The following is a 22,412-nucleotide window of genomic DNA, read 5'->3' as shown; positions in this document are numbered from 1 at the left end:
CGCTTGCGCTTGGATTTGAGTCTCCCATGCAAAGCAGCGCATTGTTGTTGTACACAACATCTGCTTTTCATTTCCTGCAAGAAAAACAGAGGAGAGGCTCATGCAGGCAGGATGGAATCCCTCGCTCGGTCTGTTGCAATCCTCCTCAAAGTGCAGTTCAGTTGTATTTCACTTTTAGGTACATGCCATTCACCTTGAAGAATTGGCTGTTTTTTAAACATGTATTTAGGTTCATTTTTCATTTGACTTTTAACTGCAATACATTTGAATCGATTCAAATTTCGATGTTACAGAGTGTGATTTTTCTCAAGTGAAAAACATCAGGAAAAAAAAAAAAGTTTTTTGGAGGCCGGACCAGATTAGCATTTCAATTCATTCAACGGGGAAAGACGATTTGAGACTTGAGTGCCGCAACAAACTCGAGCTGAATATTTTTTTTTAGGTGGTCCTTGGTGTCAAAATGTTGAGCACGGCTTGTTTACTGCACTGTGATTGACGGACGACGAGTGCACTCTTGGAAGCAAAAAGGCAAGTCGTGGTTCAGGGGGCTAGCAACCGGGCCTTTTTTTGGCGCCGGGAGGCCTCGTCTTTTCTTTCGGCCCTGGCCAAAGAATTTCGCACGGCAATTAGCTCCGTCCTCATTTGGGTCTCCGGTCCCGCAGGGTTAGCAGAGCCATTTATCATCCTCCGGCCTTGGAAGGCCGCCACTCCAATTTAGGTACTTTTTGTAAACAGTCACTCGCACTTTCCATTTACAGGGGAGGAGGGGGGGGGGTTGTTTTCTTTCGTCCAATCGTGCGCCGGATGCTTTGCTGTTTCTCTTCGGATGGGAAATGTCATTACGCGTGGCTCGTTTCTCACGTGATAAATCCGCGGGGCGAAAAGAGCGACGGCAACGGCCGTCGACGAGAAACCCAAAGCAGCTTGTTGTTGACGCTCGTCAGAACGCTCAGGGCACGGCGCCGCCGGCCAGCCAAACTCACGCCGCTCTTTACGAGCCGACTTGACATTTAGCTCATGTTTACACACACACAAATGCCAGATAAGTAACCTTGTTAGAGCGCCATTAAAAGCACCTTTCTTGTTTTATGTTTGATGCGCGCCTTGCCTTACACCAAAAGTGTTGGCTGCCGTACAAGTATTTATATTGCCTCCAAATGCCTGCAGGGCGTCATTAAAAGGCGCGTTTGAGTAGGCAGAGCCGTAAACGCGCGTCGGATGCGTCCTGGCTCCCCCTTGGCCGCAACATCTTCCCAGGCAGCCAGCAAAATAATTGAACGGCAGTACGCGCGCGTCCAAGAGATGAGGAGAGAGTCATTACGTGGCCCAGAGCTCGCCAAGTGATTCCCGATTTGTCATTTGTAGAAACTTTGGCCGTCTGTCCTCGTCATTCAGAATTTTGGAATTAGAATAAGCTCGCTTGGCTCGTTGCTACCCGTGAATACTATACTGGTAGTAGATGTTTTTCCATAAATGAATGGAGTTAAAAAAATAAATAAATAAATAAACGCTTTCCCGTTTCTCTGAAACATTGGTTCAGGTTAATCATCCATTTGGGCATGTCAGGCAGGCTATTAATACATGTTGAAGATATCTTTAGTTCACAATTTGATCAGGACAATTATGAGGATATTCCTGGCCCGGGTTCAACTTGTCCACGGAACATTTTGTGTGTGTGTGTGTGTGTGTATGCGTGGAAAATGAACGTCACAGACGTTATCATATGGGACTAATTGTCAAGGTTGTGCGTCTGCGCGCATGATTGATGCGAGGCCGGGTCGTTTCTGTCGGGCCGTCAGGTGGCGGCGATGTTGAATGTTCTCATTATTGCCGCTTCTGCTGTGTATATTTCTCTGTCAGCGCCACCCGGGCCATCTTGACTCGCCGCGGCACTTGAAAGACCTGCGGGTCATCCGTCTCCCCCCCCCTGCCTCCCTCCTGAATGTTGAGCCTCACTCGAGTGCCGACGATTCGTTATGACGCCGCATCCGGCTGACAGACAGCTTTTCTATCGAAAGAAGGAAAGCAGCCATTCTCTCTCTTTGCCAGCTGCGCAAGCCATCTTGCTTTTGTAATTGGGTGGGCGAGGGCAGTGGAAATGCTGTTGTTTTCACCATTTGTGCTTGTCAACTGTTGTCAGGTCGCCGGCACCCGCATTTTGCTCATTTCACCGAGTCACGAACCACGTTGAGAGAAGGGAAAGTGTATTAGTCAAAAGTAGACTTTGGAAAATTTTGAACACGACTTCACGTGCCAACATGTTCAAAATGCCTTTCAGAGCCCTTATTAAAGAAATTGAGGAAAACAAAATCTTTTTAGGATTCGCAATCTTGCAAACCTTACACATGAAACCGTACGCATTTACAGTATATATATTCTTAAATATAAAAATCCATTTTCAAAATGTCAAGTTTCAGTTTCCTTCTATTTACATTTTTTTCTTTCCCACGAAATCTTCCTAAAATCTGATGTGAACAACAAGCGCCAGACTGCAAAGGATTTGTGGCCTGACTCTATGAAGCTCCTCCGTTTACTTCAACATAGTTCCTTGACACCAAGATGCCACAAGGTGGGGTTATGGTTAAATAAATCAACGCAAGCCTGCGTGGGTTGGCAGAATGTGTGGAAAGAAAGGGGGAAAAAAAATCGAGGTGAGGGAATTGTGATCTTTTTCCCAGGCTCTTTCCAAGATTGATTGTTCTGCTGCTCTAATTTTGAATCTTGAAAAAAAAAAACTGTCCATTTGTCTTGGAGGAAAAATGACATGCCACATGCTGCAGATGGATTCTTTTTTTTTTTTTTTTTTAAACAATTAAAGAGAAGCTGCTGCTCTTCAAGCCTAATCACGAGCTGTACATTACGCCGGCCATTGAAGCAGATGGTGGACTCGATCCTGTCTTAGCTAGCACACGCTCGTCTGTCATATTTGACTGGCCAAAGTGACGCGTCCATCACCTGTAATGGGCAGCCAGCTGGCAGTTTGCATTTCGCTCCACTTTCGTGCCATTTGTCATTTCCAGCTACAGTATATTCATGCCACTTACTTTTTCTTGCTCCCTGCTCTTTTCCATCATCGTCACTGCCCTGCTAACTATTTTGTCGTCTTTCAGGGGCAAGAAATGAAGTTGTGTCCACAGCTTATTTCCTCTCATAGGTCAGCGCCATAATTCAGCCGCTAAAACTGTCGCAGTTGAAGTGTGACGCGAACGTGATTAAGTGAGCCGGTTGACGTGGTGAGAGTTTTTTTTCTTAACAAACCTTTTAAGAATAATAAGGAAGCCAGCCAGTCATGTTTTTGCCTTAGCAGGCAGCTGGCAGCAGCAAATCGACGGCGCGTGGTGGATTGTTAGCGGGAAGATCTTTGTCCTAAAATAGTACCCGATAGGAATGAACGGACATGCCATTAATCCATTCCTAAAAAAAAAAAAAAAAAAATCCATTTGCTATTCGGGTCCGGCCCAGCCCCTAACCACTGTCCACTGTCATTACCGCAACATTGATGCTCGTTTTCTTAGCCTGTCTATGCTGTTTTGCATTGTGGGTTAGCATTAAACTAGCTGAGATTAACTGGGTGTGGCAGTGAACGGCTTAAAACAAGCAGCATAGCTAGCGCTCATAACTCAAGACAAAAAAAAAAATCAGCCGAGCGATGGCTTGTTTCTGAAAAAGCTTGTAACGTTGGGGCACTTGTAAGTCAAGACACTACCGTGTAATGTTGAAAAGGATAGCTTCAAAACCTGCCGCTTGTCAACGCTGTATTTGTCGCGACTGTATCACAAACCCTAAAAGGCGGCTAACATGTTTGCCAAGCACCAAAATCTCCCTCCATGAAGATGCCGAGTGTAATTTTAAGCGTGGGTGGAGGTGGTGCGGTTGTGTGGGAGGAGGGGGGGGCAGAGTGGGCGTACTTTGGCCACATTTCCCCCGACGAGAGAGCACGAACAGCGGGGAGGCGCGGTGCCAGCGTGTCATACATTTAAACACGCTTAAATTAGAGGCTGTTTACTGTTCTCGGCGGCCATTCGTCTTAGTCAACGTTGCTCTGCCTCTCGCAAATTTGTCAGTAAGCGCTTCCACATGCCACCACCGAGCAGGGGCGGGCGGGAGGGGCAAAAGACGGGGTTATCGGAGGCAGCGGCTTTCCGAGCTCTTCAGTCAGCCTGCAGTTAATTAGCCATCTCCACACACACACACACACACACACACACACACAATAGGCCTGGCGGTCATTAATCACACACAAGTGGCAGTCGACAAACTGAGCAAGACGTTTTTGGAGACCAGAAAAAAAAAGTTTTCCGCCTATGACAGACATCAAAAATGTGCGCTTGTGCGTGGCGTGTGTAAATTACAGGCTGCGTGGAGTGTTGAAAGACAAGAGCCCACTGTTAACTCACTCTTGCTCTTTCTTGCTTTTTCGCTTTTGTGTGTTGACATACTGTGGAGAATTCAACTTGTCTGCTGCTATTTCCCCATCGGACGACCTCCTCCGCTTATTGTGCGTGCAGAATAAACACACGCACAAAGAATACATTTACAGAAAAATTTGTGAGTTGGCCTGTTTGCAGATTTTGCAGGGAATCTTTCCTCGGTTAATTCACTCACTACTCGCGTTTTTTTTTGCTCAGGCCAATGCCATGTCTTGTGTAAAAATATTGCTTTGGCGCCATCATGTGGCTAAGTGACAATGACGGCGACTTGCTTGATTTAGCCATGCTTTCTCCTTGTCGAATAGAAAAAAAGTGATTTGACGCCGTCTGGCCATCCCAAGGCAGTTACAGGCCTCAATCATCGCAATCATAATCGTCGATTACACTTGGATTTCTGCTGTACGTTGTTCCTCACGATATCGTGGATTTACAAGCAATTTTTTATTCCGTCAATACGGCCTAGTCCCAGTTGAGAGTTGCACACCTTCACTCTCGTGCAGTAGCCTCCTGCAATTTATTCCCCCCATTTTAATAGTCACTGGTGCCACAGAGCAAAGAGAATATATGTCTGTTGGAATTGTCCTATGCTCTGTTTTAATGTGCTGCTACTCCATGTGTGTGTTCATCCGACATAACATCTATGCTACTTGCCATAAACACATCTATTCCGTTTCCCGTTATACATTAGCATTAAGATAATGGATTTTTATTTTATGAAATTGTGAAGTTTGGTCGTTTTCCTAGTGTACAGTTAACATCAACTAGGAGTGACAAACAGCTTGAAGCAGGCACGCTCGGCCTCTTATTTGGGCAACCGCGCCAAGGAATTCTTTCAAAAGTATGTTTTACCCTAATTTGTTTCAACGTGCTTTATGCAGGTATGAGGCATTTCCATTCATGACCGTGGCGAAAGTTGATTTGGGATAGGATGAATTTGAGTTCCTGTGGAAGTATTGGCTCAAAATACTCTTGTCAAAATGCGCGTAAATCCAGAGGCAAGACTCCCTTTTTTCTCCGTAGTCAGATGGAGCACAAGATGCTCCTGATTTCAAGTCGGACCTCGGGGCCTTTCAATCCAAGCCGAGCAGCCTCTGCACGGGTCATAAACTGAAAGCAGCAAGTCAAATGTAAGCAGTGGGGGGGGGGGGGGGGTTGCGGTCGGGGGAATCCCCCTGATTGGATCATTAATAAGCTTGACGGCGGGCTGTGAAGTGATAGAAGGACAACATTGCCACAGACAAGCGTTTGAAAATGTGTTCCGCTGCAGGTGGCGCCTCGAGGAGGATCATCAGATCGTGTCTGTCACACATTGTAAACTTGGACTATTTTCAGCTCAAAGGACAAAGAATTATAAAGAGGCTTAAATGCATCAGATACACTTTTTGCCATAGCATCGAGTTGACATAGTCAAATTCAGTAACATTTTCCCCTTTGAAAAATGTTCTTTTTTTTTTGTAAAACGGTCCATTTGAAAATGCGAGGATTTTGAATTATTTTAGCAGTAAACATTTTACTTGGTTTAATAATTCATCGTGACAGGTTTTGGTAATTATAAGTACTGTTAATTCAGGTCAACCTAATAATGGGTGCTGACATGATAAGATTTCTTAAGCACTGCACACATTTTTAAATGTCATTTAGTATCCATTCTTATTTTAATCCCTCGAGGGGATCATTCATTTTCCCAATGTGTCTCTAAGACTTCTCGTCACTTTCTTATTTCCAGATGGAGGTCACCCACTCATCGGATCAAAAGTCCAATTGTGGCCTCTCCTGTACCAAAAAAATCATGGTAAGAGCGGCAGATGTGAATCCAGACTACTCCGACCAAAATAAAACCTCACCCGTGACCCGTTTGGTGCTGAACACCAGTGCACTCTGTGTGTGCAATTATTAAATCGCAGATCTTATGACCTCGGTTGAATTAATGACCAGGCTTGGCAACCTTGTTCCTATTGGAAGCCATTTTTGTTTTTCAAAGTCCTCTGAGGAATTGTATGAAAGAAAAAAAGGATGATGATGATGCAACTATCGAACAGCAGTTTATTATTACAAGCTCAAAGCAGCGGCGCATACACACACCAACAATCGGACCAAATTGCAGCATTTTTGTTATCCTGAGCGATTATCCTATGGAGTGATTTTTTTATTTTTTATTTTTTTCCTCCCTGATCTACTTCGGAAACAGCCAGACCAACAATCATAAATGTTAAACATGTTCAAATAGGGCTGTGGGCGATTTTGGCATAAAAATAAAATCCATAAATATTGGATTTACGATTTTGATTTGTTACCACGACAATGATAATTTTCAAAACTATTTTTTTCAAATTTTCCCCCCTGTGGTGATGCTTTTTCTCTCCTGATACCAACTAGCTTTGAAAAGGGTTTTTTCAGCACTGTTTTACATTAACTTGTATCAGCTGTTACAAAAATTTGTGAAATACATATTTTCTCAGTACAGATAATGAGAAAATCATTGGCAGTGCTCAGCGCAATTGCCACCTTCCCCAGGACTCCTTTCGTCTCATACGCAAGAAAAATGTCAAAATTCTTCCTCTCGCGATTTGTTTCTTAGTGGGAATTCAACTCGCAAGTTGCTTTTTTGAAAAATAGTGGCAAGAAAAGTGGCTAAAAACATGGCAGGCAAATTGCTAAGTTAGCAGCGCTGACGTTGCTTTTGTAAACCAACTCCTCAGTTCACTGTCAACTTGTTGGCGCGCCTCTCAAAATGACAGAACTACTAAAAAAGCGGAGAAAAGAATGTTTTCTAAAATACTTGTGTGTTGTCAACACAGAGGGTCTCAAGTTTTAAAGATGGCTACGCGTGTGCAGTGGACTGCTGGCATATTCGCCGTTCAGCGTTCGCAAATTCACCCATTTGTGAATACTTTTGTCTAAATGTCAAATCTCTTCGACAGTTCCCTGGCGCAAAGATACCACCAGATGGAGCAGAAAATCAGCAAATAGGTGAGTTTTCTTTTTTTAAGTTAACACCTGCTGCTCGTAAAAATGATTCTGTCAATGGCCAAATGTGTGACTACTGAAGCACAGACAGGTTGGGGTTCACTGTACCCCACTTAACTCATTCTATCCCATGACAGACATATTTATGTCCTTTCACAGAGCGCCTGAAAAAGTCTGGTACTGAATGAGTTAAGTGGTATATTCAGGTGAGATGGTTTTGGAGCTGAGGTTTTAGCTGTTTGGTGCAAATGCTCCTCAATCAAATGCTCTTGCGTTTTCCCACCCCAAAATAATACTTAGTTGACTTTTTCTTTTACAAGACACAACACAAAAGTGTGTAACATTCATTTCAATTTGAATAAATGTGTCCACTGAGGTGACATCATACAAGATAAAGGAACACATCGGTAAGGATATCACCAAGCTAAAGCAGGGGTGGAAAACATGTGGCCAGTGGGTTGCAAAAAGGCCCCAGAGAGCATTTGATACGACAGTCACACAATTCTAAAAACAAAAAAAGCCTCAGAGGAGCCATTGTAATAACACTCAACCCACAAGTGCTCAAAATAGACCATCATAAACTTTGCATTTTTCCCATAAATGAAATATGGCCCTCGGAGGCGGAATGTTGGTGTCATTTTTACACAGGTGTGCCAATAAAATTATGTAAGACAAAAATGGCTCCCTTCCCAAAGATGATACCAACTTTTAATGACTTTAATAACACACTTAATATTGTGCTCGTCGTAAAACTGCACTGACTGACGTTACGGACATTTTTACCCTCCTGCATGTCGTCATCCAGTGTGGTTGAACCCCATAAATAAACTTTTTTTTTTTTTTTTGCAAAAATGGAAATAATAAGTTGGCCATTCTCCCAAATCATTGCCATTTGCGTCTCCATAAGAATAACTTCTTTTTTTTTTTTTTTTAATAATGAAGTGTCCTGAACATTGATATGATTGTATTTTAAAAGTTTAATTCAAACCACCTTGATCACTGGAGGAACAGCATTGGACTGTGCCCGCTTCCTAAAATTAGACTTTAACATGAAAACCCCCTCTGAAGAATTTGGAATATTCCACCCAGTCACATATCCCACAGGAAGTTGCATCATTTAGATCCTTTGCAGGCCACAGGAAGGCCAAAAGTCGATTTTTAAATTTATTTCATTAGAAAATATTTGTGTTGGCTCACTTTAATGTGTTGGATGTCACCATGCTATTTCATGTATTTGCTTGCTATATGCTAAAAACGGACTTGCAGGCCTCTTATTCAAATGAGGAGTTTCAGGGCAGTCAAAAAATGGCATCAAATATACAGTATAAAGTTGACTGAGAAGGGCCAAGACACATTTTGAGTAGTTCTTTGTGTACGGTATTCTCAATGTGTGAATTGGAAAAAGACAGAAATTGAAGTTACAATTGTTATGAAATGTTGACATACTGCAGATATCATTTAGAGACACTCAGATTTTAATCAAGTAAAACCTGAGGTCGTTGGGATATTACATGGAAAAAAAATAATTTGAATTTTGTAAAAGTTTAAATGAGGCATGTGCTTCATGGTGTCCCCCCCCCACACAACCAATCAATAAATCAGTGCCAATTGTCAAGAAGCTCTTGATTGATCTTTCACATCCTTTTTTCTTTAATCTTTTGGTAGGCGTCTCCCAAATAATGCACATCCACGCTGTTGCAAGTTATATTATAATGTTTTTTTTTATTTTACTTTTAAGTCACGCTTGAAGCTATCTCAAATAAATAAACTGATCCCCACATGGATCCAGTCCCTGCATGAAGTAAATATAAAACTCATTGGGCCTAAATCTCCTTTATAAATGTGTGTGTGTGTGTGTGTGTGTGTGTGTGTGTGTGTACAGTATATATTTTTGGTGTGTTTGGTTTTTTTTTTCCCGTTGTAATGGTCTTTACTGGTAGCCCAAAGCCGAGGCTGTTGTCAGTCTTTGTCCATACAAAGCATACGGGGAGTAATAGGGGCCGGCGGCCGCAGGCACCGGCACCGGAGCACCGGGGGCGGGCAGGGGACTCTTGGAGTACGGGTGATAGCGGCTGCCTAGTCCGAGCGGGTGATGCGGGCCCCCCCGTAGGGCGAGCGCGCCGGGGCTGGCCGGGCTGCCGCCGGAGGGCATGTGCATGTGGCAGGCCATGGCCGCGGCCAGCGACGACGAGCCCGGGTAGCCGGCGAGCAGCTTCTCCGAGCCGGCCGCGAAGGCCGTGTGAGTCCGCAGGTGGCCGAGCAGCTCCTCGGAGCTGGAGAAGCGCTTGTCGCACGCGCCGTTCGCCGACACCCAGTTGCAGACGTGCGGCAGCGGGTCATTGGGCAGCACGAAGCCGTACGGGTACAGCGGGTGTCCGCCGAACGACGGCGCCGACGACGACACGCCGTGCAGCGGATGCGCCGAGTACATGAGCGGGTATCCCGACTTGAGGGCCGAGGCGGCGTCGTGAGGGCAGTTGGCGCCGGAGGCCGCCGTCAAATGGCTGGTGCAGTGGTAGCTGAGGCAGTACGGGTCCCGACACAAGCTGGCGGACATGAGCGAGGGAGGGGACGCCCCGGCCAGGGGGCTGGTCCCGGCCTTGCTGCACGCCGCGAATTGCGCACTCAGGAGCTGACTACTCGACTTGGCGTGCTCCAGGCTCATGCCGTGGGGCAGGAAGGGCTGCGGATACCCCGCGTAAGCGCCCGCTAAACTCCCAGGGTAGGAAATGCCGGCAGGCGGCAGGGGGAAAACCGTGTGGCCGGGCTTGTAGGGGGAAACCGGAGCCACCAGCCCCGAGCCCAGCACCGACGAGGTGACGGACGGCGAGTCCGACGTGACGGCCTTGGACCCGGGCGCGCTCTCCTGGCTGCCGTCGGGGCTAATTCCACTCGTTCTGTTACTCTCCGGCGACGACGTGTTCTTGTTGCGCTCGCACTCCCTTTTGTCGTCCTTGTCCGCCGCTTTGCCGTCGCACGGCAGCGGCGAGGCGGACGCCGAGGCGCAGGAGCTCGGGCTCGCGCTGGGGCTGCGGCTGCCTGTCCTGGGCGTGAACGGCGGGCAGGTGGCGCTCGGCACCCGGAAAGCGTTCTTATCTCCGCCCAGGCTCGACTCCTTCTTGGTGTCCGATGATGACGACGACGACGACGACGACGACTTGGCGTAGGGCTTGAAGCTCGACTTGTCGTCCGCGCCGATGTCGCTGATCTTCAGGGGCCCGGCCTTGCTCTCTTTGTCCCCACCGGACGCCACCGAGGAAAGCTTGGACGAGGATGGGGGGTCCGGCTTGCCGATCTGGGAGCATGTTTGAGCCAAAAGCGCCAGTGGGCTCTTCTTGGCGTCCAGCTGTAACGCAGAACACATCTCAGTTAAGCACTATGCACATATTTACTAGGAAAAAAAAATGTTTTGGGACTTTTTGGCCATATTGTGCACACTGTTGTGCTTTTTTTTTTCCCCTGCAAGCCCCTCAAATTCAAAGTGAGTTTAAAATCTATACACTAACACCATAATATATTCACATCGTAAAAAAAAACATCTCTGATCTTGTTTGTCATCACCTAGAGAGGAGTGTCAAACTCGTTTTTGTCGCAGGCCACATTAAAATAGTCCCTAAGTGGGCAGTTGTACAGTAGCTGAAGTCTTACAATTGCATGGACCACTTCATAGTATTACATTTTCACAATTCCCCCCTGCATTTCATAGAGCTACTGTATACGTTTTGAACAACAAATTGAATTTGCAAGCAGAAGTCATGGAAAATGGTAGTAAACGAGTAGCACATCGATATGGTCGTTATATTTAGATTGCGAAGCGGAATAGCCTATTTTGTCTTTAATTTGGTCACATAAAATGATGTGGCGCTCCGGATCTGCCGCACGGGCCTTGGTTTTGACACCATTGGCTTCGAACGACTCAAGTAGTCCGTGTGGCCGTGTGGAGGCTTGTCCGTGCCCCAGGAAGGAGCGACTTGTGCGCACTCACCTCGATGGGGCTGATCGGCGTGGACGGCAGCGGCTGGAGGTACTCCGGGTGCATGATGTGTCCCGCCCGGGCTGTGAGCATTTTCAGCAGCTTGATGGGCAGACGGCCGGCTTGGCGGTGCGGGTCTGCGGGGGACGAGACGGTGTTGCTGGCGCTGGTGCTGCGGTGCGCGTACGGGCGGCTGGCGGGGCTCAGTGCGCCTTTCTCCCCGGACGAGGAGCGGCTCTCCCACGCTGGATTGGTGCTACGTCTCAGGACAGACACCGTGGGCGATGTGATCATGACCCAAACCTCGTGGAAATGGCCGTGGAAGGCATGTGTGGGTAATGCGCGTGTGCTCCGCAAAGCCCCTCAAAATCTCGCTTCGAGCCTCAGACACGCACAGCCAAACACGAAAGCGTTAAATCCTCATGGGCGATCGTGGACAATCCGTGTCGTGTCGTGTCGTCTCGTCTCCGTGTCCGCCGTCTCGCCTTCTCCCGTCGGCGTCCAGTGACAGTGTGGTCGCGGGTCCGAGAGCGCGCTCGGATTACAGGAGGAGGAGCAGGGAGGAAGAGTGGCGGCGCTGCGCAGAAGGAACGCACGATCACTCCGCCTCCGCCCACGTCCCTGCGCGCGCGCGCGCGCGCGGATCGCAGCCTGCAAGAGTTGATCCGAGGTGAAAAGACGAAAAGAAGATGACGTGCAGCATCCACGCAAGGGTGTGTTTCACGCTCGCGGCGCCTTTTAACGTGGCGTTTTCACGCGTAATTGGCAACGTGCGCATGCGCAGCTCGGGTGCATTCATGTCGACCGGACCAAGATGACCTAATCCGGTGTTACCCCGACCTTTTATTGAGCCGAGACTTGTATTACATTGGGGGGAAAAATCATGGCACACCACTAAGCAGAATAGAAAGTATCTGCAGAAATAGTGATCATCTTGTCTCAGTAACTTGCAACGTTTCACACCTATGGGCAATTTAAAGTGTTCAATGAAGCAAAGCATGATTTTGGAAAGTGGGAGGTTCAAACACAGAACCTCAGAATTGTGTGGCAGATTTGTTAACCACTTAGTAACTGTCCTTCCCCGAACCACCCGAGGAAAATATTTGCGGAGCTACAGAGGCATGAGCATTTTGGACGTTTTCCCAAGAGGAAGCACTTAGATTCACATCATCTGTTAACGTTAAGAATGTGGAAGTTGATGCAAGGTCACGCTCAGTAAACAACTTGCTTAACTAACACCTGTTTGCAATCAGCAGAACGTCTCAAATGGTAATTGCTGAAAAAAACTGCAAATCTGACTAGTACTGTAGGACTGAATTGTGGACATGCAGCGTTTTTTTATGACAATCTGAACGGCTCAATTACGATTTTTTCAAATGCGACCTGGGTCGCTTTCATATGCGTTCCTAGCTCGATCAATGCGGCCGCGGTCTGAACGGCCAGGTCGCATATATCCGACTTTGACGTCAACCCGAAGCCCAAAATGCGCTCGGCGCAGGCAGAGGGAACGTGCTGGCAGCAGAGGATCGAATCTGCAAAGTTGTTTTGAGTAACACTATTGTGACTTTATATTTTACTTTAATTCAATCCCACTTGAAACATGAAGCATAGAGTGGACATTTATGGCGTTCGTAGTAATTCAGCCATGGTTCGGATCGATTCATTTTTTTTTTACGCACGGTTATGACATGACGTCATCGTTAGTGATGTCTCCATGAAATTAGATATTAAAGCGTCGCCTCGTGATTTTCCCCAAACACTGTATTTATTTCTGCCTCCTACCTAATCGCTTCACTCTATAAATGCCCCGACACGCTGGACCTCATTTACTTCCGCAAACACGTCGGGAGTGACGTCGGCTCTTCTTCTGCGCATGCGGGCTACTTTGGCCACGCATGTCTTCACACAGAGGTCGCATTTATAATGTAATATGAACGCTTACACCAAAAAAAAATCTGATTTATTTTTTTTTTTTCCCCAAAAATCCAAATGAAGCATTAAGATCTGCAGTGTGAACCTAGCCTAAGCTATTATCTTGCGCGCTAGCTAGTGGCGAGAAACTCTCGGCACGGCGTGGAAAGCCCTGCCTGTTTTTCTGAGGAACATTTGTTTCCAAAATAGAGCAACTCTCAAATTAGAGCAACTATCAAATCATGCAGTGCCACTTGAGCTTCAGAACTTTCACTGTTCAGTTCTCATTTGAAGGTAAAGCTATTCCCATGTTGACAAGACAGAGTCTTTTTTGGGGGGGGATGCGCATGAGTCATTAAGAAATAACCCACGGCTGGGGAGAACAAGCAGCATGGCCAACGCTGGCCGCCGTCCATTCCGCCATCCGTCCGTCGGCATGACGTGTTTTTGCGTCCTTTCTCCTCCCGATGCAGCCTGGCATCTGTCACTTCTCCGTCCTGCTTGCCAGTTAGCTGTCAACCGTCCGCATTTCTCCTCCTCAGTCACATTCAGGTCAAAGTCGAGTGCAAAATAAAGAGTAGAAGGGGAAGTGTCTCTGCCTTAGCCTTCCATCATCGCGGCCTCTATAATCTTCATGTAAATCTCTTTAATGAAAGACAAACACGAGGACGTTGCTCAGCTTTGGTTCCTCTGTCCCGACTATATTTCACAGTTTCACATATTTCTCTTCTTTGTGGGCCTGGAGGAAAAAGCTACCTTCAAATTTGCAAGTGTGAAACCAATAGATAACTTTCTTTGGCCTGAATAGGTTTTTGAAATAGTTCTCTCTGGTTTGGTTTCTTTTTGTAGTGGTTAAAAAAAAATAACGCCTACATTCTTTTTTTTTTTTTTCGTTATTGCCCAGTGGATAAGTTCACTTGCTCATCACTAGCAAATTGTGAAAGAGTTTGTTTTCAACGGCTTTGAGAATCGGTTGATTTTAATTGCACCGAGGGCCGGTTCACTTGATATGCACTGAAGCTCGGGTGCTTCGGTTCGCATTGCAAATCTTAAAAATGCTTAAAACTGCACAGAGGACTTGTTGATCTGGTTGGCACTGGAGGTAGATTCGAACCGTCCCGAGGACCATTTGTTTTGGTTCAAGCAGATTTTAGTTTGAACTGCAACAATGCCCTGTTGATTTGTTTTGAAGGAGAGTTCAGTGACGGCGTTAACATCTGACCAAATAAACCGCTAAAGGGGAAAACGGGCTAGCGTGGAATGAAAACAGTCAATGGATGTCAAAGACGCGACGTCGTAAGACCTACGATTCAAGTCGGTCAACTCAAGTGTGCCGTTAAGACTAATCTCGGTAACCAGGGTAACTGCTCGTAGTGTTTCAGGGCCAAAAAGAGTACAGGTTTGTTCCCAAGATGAAAAAGCCATTTAAAAAAAAAAAAGCGGAGTGATGAATGTTTCTTGAATGAATTAATGGCATGACATTGAATCCCAAATCACATTATTTACAATGCAAAGAGTGTTTTATAAAAATGTCTTGTGGTTGCCATTAATCATGAGATCTTCCATTTCCCAATTCCCACCGCCCCCCCCTTTGAAATAGACCCACTTATCTTATTACTCAATAGCCTATAAATGTCTTGCTGATCAGGCGAAAGTTAAACAGATGCAAGTGTTTTTTGATTGATAACTGCGCTGCTGTTTTCGGCAACGGCCTGTCAGCCAGTGACACGGCGGCTTGACTTATTAGGACAGGGAAGGGCGACCATAAATTCCCAGCGTCAGCCAAAAACTCTTTTATTGTGGCTCTGATGGATGGGCTGCCGAGGCGCACACCAAATTCCCGGCTTGGTCCCTAAATGGCTGCACATTTTTCCACTGCCCCCTCCGCTCTCTGCTGTCGTCGTAATTCATTACTTTTAAACAGAGAGCCTGAAATCTCACGCTTGTATTTCACTGAGGCGGGACACATTTATAGACGGGCCACAGCCCGGTGCCAATACGGCAGCTTCAAAGTCGGACGTCGGCTAAGTAATCGGCTCTCAGCGAGCTTTCAAAGATTTGAGCAATTTGGGCAAACTTCTTGCCCATAACTCGCCAAAGCTTCCTCAGCTTTTTTTTGGGGGGGTGCGTGGTTGCTGTTGCTTTCCCAGAATATACACGCCAAATACTACCACCCTTACCAACGTTAAAGTAGTCCTTACCTACGTGTTCATCAAAAACGAGGCACAGGTTTTACGTCACCGCTTGAGTGAAGTGAGGGTGAAAAACAGAGATATTAGGTACTCTAATGCCCTGCTAAGTGGGCAAGGAGAGCCACAGTCGCGATGCACTTTCAGCCATTTATTGAACAGCCAAACGCACGAATATCAAATGAAGACGCTCACAAAGAGCTGCTTTAGGCCACAACTCACACCCAGACCCCCGCATGTAGTCTAAGAGCCAAGCCAACATGAACTCCTAGCACCAGTGACTAGGCCACACCCCTTAAAAGCACACATTCAACACGTACAGGCTAGATTCCCAATAATAGGCTAATGTGTAAATGCTCAGCAGCCTATATCTGGAGGGTCACTATATATATATATAATTTCATATGTCCCGGGACTGAAAAGCAAAGCGTGATGTTGAGTCTTTCTGCTACCGGTTGAATGAAATAATAGACGTAGGTAGTGCCTCCAAAATGTTGTTGCCGGCTAAGAGCACTAGGGGTGCCATTCTCTTGTCGTTTGCGAGGGTCAGTCACTGTTGCGCGGCAGGTTTGAAGCACTCCCGAGGAGTTGGAGGAGCAACCCAACGAAAACCTCCAATCAGCCTTCGCATGCAAACGGAAATTTCTTGCCTGCTGCGATGTGAAAATTCTCGTGCCACGTCAAGGTGGCCTCCAGGCCGATTGGACGTGACAGGTAAAAAGGGGAGATGATGGCTGGAAGGTGCTATTGTTTCATGCAGCTCTCCCGCTCCTGTCGGCTCCTTAAAATGCCGCCATCCAGGCGACGCTGATTGCTCTTGTTTAATTGATTCGCCTTGCGCCAAGGCCTGTCACATTAATAATGGTTAAGTGCAGCCCCAGTGTGTCGCCCGCAGTGGCGCGTCTACGGGGAAATTAACGGCCTTAACTAACTGCCGTCTGCCAGGCAAGAACTGCCTTTTGTACTCTGAAGCGCCGTTGTGCCGCTTCCGTTCTAAATGTTACATATTGCTAGTTACCGTCTAAGTACTCTGGTACCTTTACTCACAAGTGCTCCAACTTGTGAGTTCTTCAAAATGCCCCTCAGTTGATTGAAAAAAACGTGTTTTTCGCATTTGCTTTGTATTGCGAGACAAACATTTGTGTTGCGCTGCTTGAGTGAAGTGGGAAAACAAAAATTGCACGGTTAAGCTACCGTAATGCCCTCGGAAGTGGGCAAGGAGAGCCGATGCACTTTCAGTGACAAACATTCAGTCAGACAAATGAAAACACCCGCATGAAGCTGCTGCGGGCCACAGCCCACGTCCCAAATCTTACACCGAACCAAGCCAACCTGACTCGAGCTCCTGACGACACTCAGTAGGCCGCCTGCGATTTGTGTGCAAATTGAAATGATGTCAGCACCGTCGGAACGGAATTCCCTTGCAAGCCATGGAGCCTTGTCGGCTATTCATCACGAGGCCCTAAAAAAAAACAACTAAAATGATATCAAATGCAATCGTTGCTGTTGAACTTAACGCCTAGCAAACAGACCGGCTCGTGCTGTTTGTGATGACTGAGCCGTCTCTCGTCCAGTGACTCATCAAGCGGGGACCGAGAAGCCAGCCAATGACGCTTAGGCGTGAGACGTGAGAACGCGTGTCCGAATGAGGGTGTTTTAAAAACCTTGAGAGTAAATCAAATGACAGTTCAAGGGATTGAGCATTGCCTCAAACAGTGAAAAACTGTGACTAAGTGACAGCCCTCAACTGCCTTTATTAATAGTGTGAGCCATAAAGATGAATGATGATCCCAAAACGTTAACCTTAAAAAATGTACTGGCTTACAGTTGATTGAATATGCAAACGTGGCAAAGACCGTCTAAAGATCTTTGCAGATCGGTAAATTTGTCACTAGAGAAGAGCGCAGATGCTGCCCTAATGTCAATTCTTCTGCATTCTGAATTTCTACATCCTCAGAAAAGCCTGCAACAATTTGACCTTTTCATTTCAATAGCTCTCAATGTGTCTTGATTATAGCCTGATCTCATTATGATCTGGCGTGCCGAGGCGAAGCGCTGACAAGTAAATGGTGTTGAGTGAATAAGATCCAGATTAGCCCTAACTTCACAGGGCCCTTTGACAGCCCGCAGGAGACACGGGAGTCGCTGCGATATTTCCGCCACTGACTGACAGTCTGAAATTGCTCCCATCACCTCGATAGCTGCCGTAATGCACCTTGAATGCGCCGCGTCTTGAAAGTGCAGGGAATTAGACTCGCCAGTAGTCGAGCCGTCCTTCAAGCAAATATGACAAGAAAATAGACTCGCTTTCTTCTTTGAAGGCGGGGGAGGGTGGCTGGTGCCCCCCCCCCCCCCCCCCCAAGAAACTGGCACGGAATAAGAACTTGTCGGGTAGTGTTACCAGTGTGATGCGGTTAAGACGGGACATTTCGCGTACTTAGAAGTCAAGCGTACGCCGCCCTCCTCTTTTGGCGGAGTCTGTAGGCGAAGAGTTGGCCAAGTTGAGGTGGCGCCGAAGATGGCGGCGCTTGAAGGGTCTTTTTCCACGTTGTCTCCTCGATTAGTCAAAGCTGGTCAGGAGCAGGAAGTTAAAGCCCGCCGAGATGAAGCGCTGTCGTCCACTCGCCGCCGTATCAGGCAGGTGAGGATGTCATGCTGTACGCACGCGTTAGCTTCAGCCAAAAACCCGTCCCAAGACGGCCGACAGCTGCCATATTACCCGTTAAGAACTTTGTGGAAACTTCGGCAAGTCGCTCTTGTGCTGTTATCTGCTTGGATTAGCAACACACTCACGTCTGCCGTCTTGGTTTTTTTTTGTTTTTGTTTTTTTTTTTGTGGCGGGAATGTAGTCGTTTGAGTTGTTTTCCACCCTTACTGATAAACCAGTCATCAACAAACGTAATTTTCGATCCCTCAGATTTAATTTCCGCAGGCTAAAAATGTACAGGTAGCGTGTTTTGACACTTGGGGGGGCCGGGATGAGCTTCTGTGATGGGCAGATTATTTCCCGTAAAGTGGGGCCTCCAGAACGATCTTGTCACATTTCACAAGCAGGATTAGGGATTCGCGGGAGGGGCCCCGGAATTAGCGTCAGGCGGTCGGTCGGAGCCTTTCGACACTTACCGCTCCATTTGTCGACTTAGTGATCAAATGCTCACTCTGACGGCTCCTTGGCTTGTCGTCCGCGGTTTGTACGCTGCGCAATCACCCAAGACACGTTTCCGTGAGGTCAATGATTCTCAAAGTGTGCTAGTCATCAAAGAACAGACAGAGGACTTATTCCTAAAAAGCATGTTTCATATTATTGTAAGCCACGCTAACATTATATGCTCTGTGAAAAATGCCGTTGCCCTTAAATGTCGGAAAATTAAAAAAAATGTACTTAATGATTCCATTCAAATAGATCGCACTGTAATACTGTAAAAATTGAACCCCCGACCCCCATAAAAACACGTTTTAAAGATTAAATGCAACTGTGTTGACCTTTAAAGTGAAATACTGAGGATCAACACATTTTCGCAGCTCCGAATTCACAGATTCCCCTACTCACGATGTTATTTTTTTGGTCCATATCCATTTTTTTTTTCCAGCAACCCCTGCATATTCGCCATATTTGCAGATCCCTCAGTTATTCACTTTTTTTTTTTTTTTTACCTGATCACTGCTTATTCACAATTTTTGTTCAAGAACGAATCCCCTTTTTACCTCTTAATTGCAATTATAATGAGCTACAGCTCTTTACGTATTTTCGCTATTCACGGTCCTTAGCCCCAGCGAATAGCGCGGCCCCACTGTACAACTGAACCGTAGAGGCAGCCTAGTGGTATGTGAGCTCCCTCTAGTGGTACCTAAAGAATGACTGAAAACTTTTTTTAATTCGATCCAGTCCATTTGTATTTAACTCAAATTCAATACATTCACATTAAATGTTTTAGACTTGTTTGTTTTGAGGCATTTATTTAGTCGACATTTAACTTATGTGCAATACATATTCATTCATTCATTCATTCATTCATTATCCATACCGCTTATCCTCACAAGGGTCGCGGGGCGTGCTGGAGCCTAACAATACATATTCATTGAATCATAATTTATCTACGCTTTATTTTTCTATATTTAAGCACAGTTTTGCTGTTCAAACCTTGCGTAATGTTCTCGTGGCTTGCAAAAATGTTAAATGCTCAAAATGTGTGTTTTGATGAGACCTTGAGACTACTGGGCAAATGTAGTTTCATGTTGGTCAAGAAGATGGTGCTTGGACAGCTAAATATTGTTTTCAAGTTTCATTTTGTGTCACATGTGTGCAAAGCACAGCACTAGGTTATGTAGTTGAGGATCAGGTTACTTCGTCTCGTTCCGAGCAATTTGCCGTCAGACGAGCGAGCTCGGTGCGACGCGTGATGTACAGTAGCTGCCTGGGAGCCTTCAGGCTAGGGAGCGATTGAACTCAAAGACAAAGTGGAAGGAGGCCCCGACAAATGAAATAAAACGTCATAAGACCTGCCAGCGGTGTCAGTTATTATCCGTATCTCCGGCGCATTACCGCTCCGCGATGCCGCCCCGCCGCCTTCTCGTCCTGTCGGCTCGGATTCGTCGCGTCCTCGCCGGTTTCTTTTAAGTCACGAGTGTCTGCGCGGCGAGGACTCTTAATTGACAAATGAGTGGCACGGAGCGCAGTTGGCCGCCTTTTATTTGGGTGCCAAGAAGGCCCGCGTTTGTTGTGACGAGCTATTATTGGCAGGAGCCAGAGGCGGACGGCAGTCGGGCTGGAAGTTGGATTTGACGGTGGACAGAGACGAGCCTTGTTATTGTCTCCGGGCCAGTTCAGTCTCGCTGTACGTTACCCTCCGCCTGTTGGAACGTCTCCGCCGGCACTTTCTTGACACTTTCTTCACCTGTTTGAGGCAAAGGAAGGCTGGCGATCAGACTCCAAAGGGTTCTTGGGGGACAAACAGAAATGGATGCAATCGAGGCTGATTTGCTGATGTAATATTATGTCCGGCTGACATTAGCTCGCAGCTTGGACAGTATGTTTTGCTAAAGTACGCAAAGACAACTGAAGCAAGCGTTGTGTACATAGCAATGAGACAACGCTTCCCTACAAACCCGCTAACAGAAGTCACGTCAGCGGTAGTCGCCCGCCTTCCGCCACTTGGAAGTACTTTGGTGCCTGCCTCCCCATCGCTTACCAACGTTCTTTTGATCATTTTAGTCACACATACTGTCATTTAGTTTTTCATGTTAATGCTAAACCTAGTGACAAAATCAGTTTGTATGCTCAGCTGGTGAACAGTGTCTCGCTCTGACGACTTGAATTCGCTTTCATGGCCACAGATCGCATTGGTCTCGTTCTCGATACGGCAAGCGGCCCTCTTGAGCACATCTGGCATTAGTAAACGCCTGACTGTAAATCAGCGAGGCGGCTGTAGCACAACCACTTCATAATCACAACGTTTCTGCCTCTAATCTCCCTCCCCTCGGCTGGAGGGACGGGGCGTAAATAAATAGCCTGTACATTGTCGAACCGTACATTGATCATGTGAGAAAAATGGCTCCCTTCTCCTCGTTCATCCCGGGCCCGGGGCTACCCTTAATACACAGAATCAGAATGTCTGCCGCGGTGTCACGGGCTTTATGAGAACAGTACAGTTTTTTTTCTTTTTTTTTTTACAGTTTATTGTTTCGTCCCCCCTCGCTAATGGCTTTCTATAGTCTCGCTGATTTATGGCCTTTCAAGCTTTGCGGCTGTCTATTGGACACAGAGCTTGACATGGAGCCACGTCTCCAGCACACTTGCCAGAGTCTCTAAAAACCTGCCGCTCCAAAACACATTCACCAAAGCCAGTTTTCCTGCGGATAATATTACACAAAAATGATAAGTTGAACTCTTTTTGCATGCCTTTGAAAACCATGTTTACGATGAGCTGCCTGTTGTGACGCGGTGTGGTGAGTACTTCATAATCGTGTTCAATAGCGAATCGTTTGTTGAGTTTAATTAGCGGCTTTGATTTGCCGCTCAAAAGGAAAAGCGCAACAGCAATCATTTCGCTTTTTGGGAAAATGCGACATCATTAGGGCGTCTTCATTTTAGGAAAGTGCAACATCATTTTTTTTCTTTTTAGGAAAGTTCAACATGAATCGGTTATCTTCTTCTTCCGAAAGCGCAACACCGATTGATTTTCTTTATTTTAGCAAAGTGTAATGTCTTCCCCCCCCCCACTAATTCTTTCTGTTTTTTCCCCCTTTCTTTTCCAAGCCCACGTTTGAGATTACATATCTTCGAAACAGTAGTCAGCGCACAACTTTCCCAATTACAGACCATTGTGGCAAAGCGTATGCGCTATTGGCCGCCATCGTCTCGGATGAACCCACACAGGCAAACAGGAAGGAATGTTTAATTTCAAGTGGATTGTCAAAGGATCACCGACCAACAAAGCCACCTCAGACTCGTATCTCCGTTGGCTTTTCTATGACCTTTTCCCAAATACTTCCCCCCCCGCCCCCCTGTTTTTTAATGTACAGCTGGGCTAGCTTTAAATTCTTCGGACAGTGCTCTTCCTTCAGCTAATCTGTCCCGGATCTTCCATAAACCAAACTTTATTAGCTCATACACGAGGATGATCCATGTGGAATTAGGCTCGAAAAATATATAACCGTGTCCGTCTAACTTCATTCAGATGTCCGCGCGCAAGATGGCGTCACAATGCAAGTCGGTCGGATACATCTCGCCAATGGTTACCTGCTGGCCGTGGGCGAGAGTTTTTTGGGGGTTGTTTCCCCCCCCCCACCTTTGCACGAAATCAATGCGAGGCCTTTGGTGTTAGTAAGCCGGCGGTGCTAGAGGTGAAGCGCAAAGGAGCACATGTCTGACACCTCCTGACTTTTTCATGAGGCCGCGTTTGAAGTTTTAAAACCCCTGTGGAGGATTTTCGGGGTGACGGA

The 22,412-nt window shown here is 46.6% G+C and overlaps 1 protein-coding gene and 1 long non-coding RNA gene across 5 annotated transcripts in view; one reads left to right on the top strand and one right to left on the bottom strand.

Moving 5' to 3' along the window:
- LOC147128756 (uncharacterized) overlaps positions 1-22,412 on the top strand; it is a 110,015-nt gene that overhangs the window by 20,428 nt on the left and 67,175 nt on the right. For all 4 annotated transcript variants that reach the window (XR_015082408.1, XR_015082407.1, XR_015082410.1 and 1 more), the window contains exons 4-5: positions 6,157-6,222; positions 7,352-7,400. This is a non-coding gene — a long non-coding RNA (uncharacterized LOC147128756). The remainder of the gene's footprint in view (positions 1-6,156; positions 6,223-7,351; positions 7,401-22,412) is intronic.
- On the bottom strand, positions 6,456-12,198 carry LOC147128757 (zinc finger protein 503-like). The gene is made up of 2 exons (XM_086015867.1): positions 11,383-12,198; positions 6,456-10,743 (listed from the first exon to the last, which is right to left on the bottom strand). Exons 1-2 carry the CDS (start codon positions 11,662-11,664, stop codon positions 9,328-9,330), a joined length of 1,698 nt encoding a protein of 565 aa, XP_085871993.1. The 5' UTR covers positions 11,665-12,198; the 3' UTR covers positions 6,456-9,327.

The sequence above is a fragment of the Filicampus tigris genome, chromosome 19, assembly GCF_054856515.1.
Source record: "Filicampus tigris isolate MCC_2025a chromosome 19, RoL_Ftig_1.0, whole genome shotgun sequence".
Taxonomy (NCBI): domain Eukaryota; kingdom Metazoa; phylum Chordata; class Actinopteri; order Syngnathiformes; family Syngnathidae; genus Filicampus; species Filicampus tigris.
The sequence above is the reverse complement of the archived record's forward strand: the minus strand, read 5'-3'. Positions and strand labels throughout refer to the sequence as shown.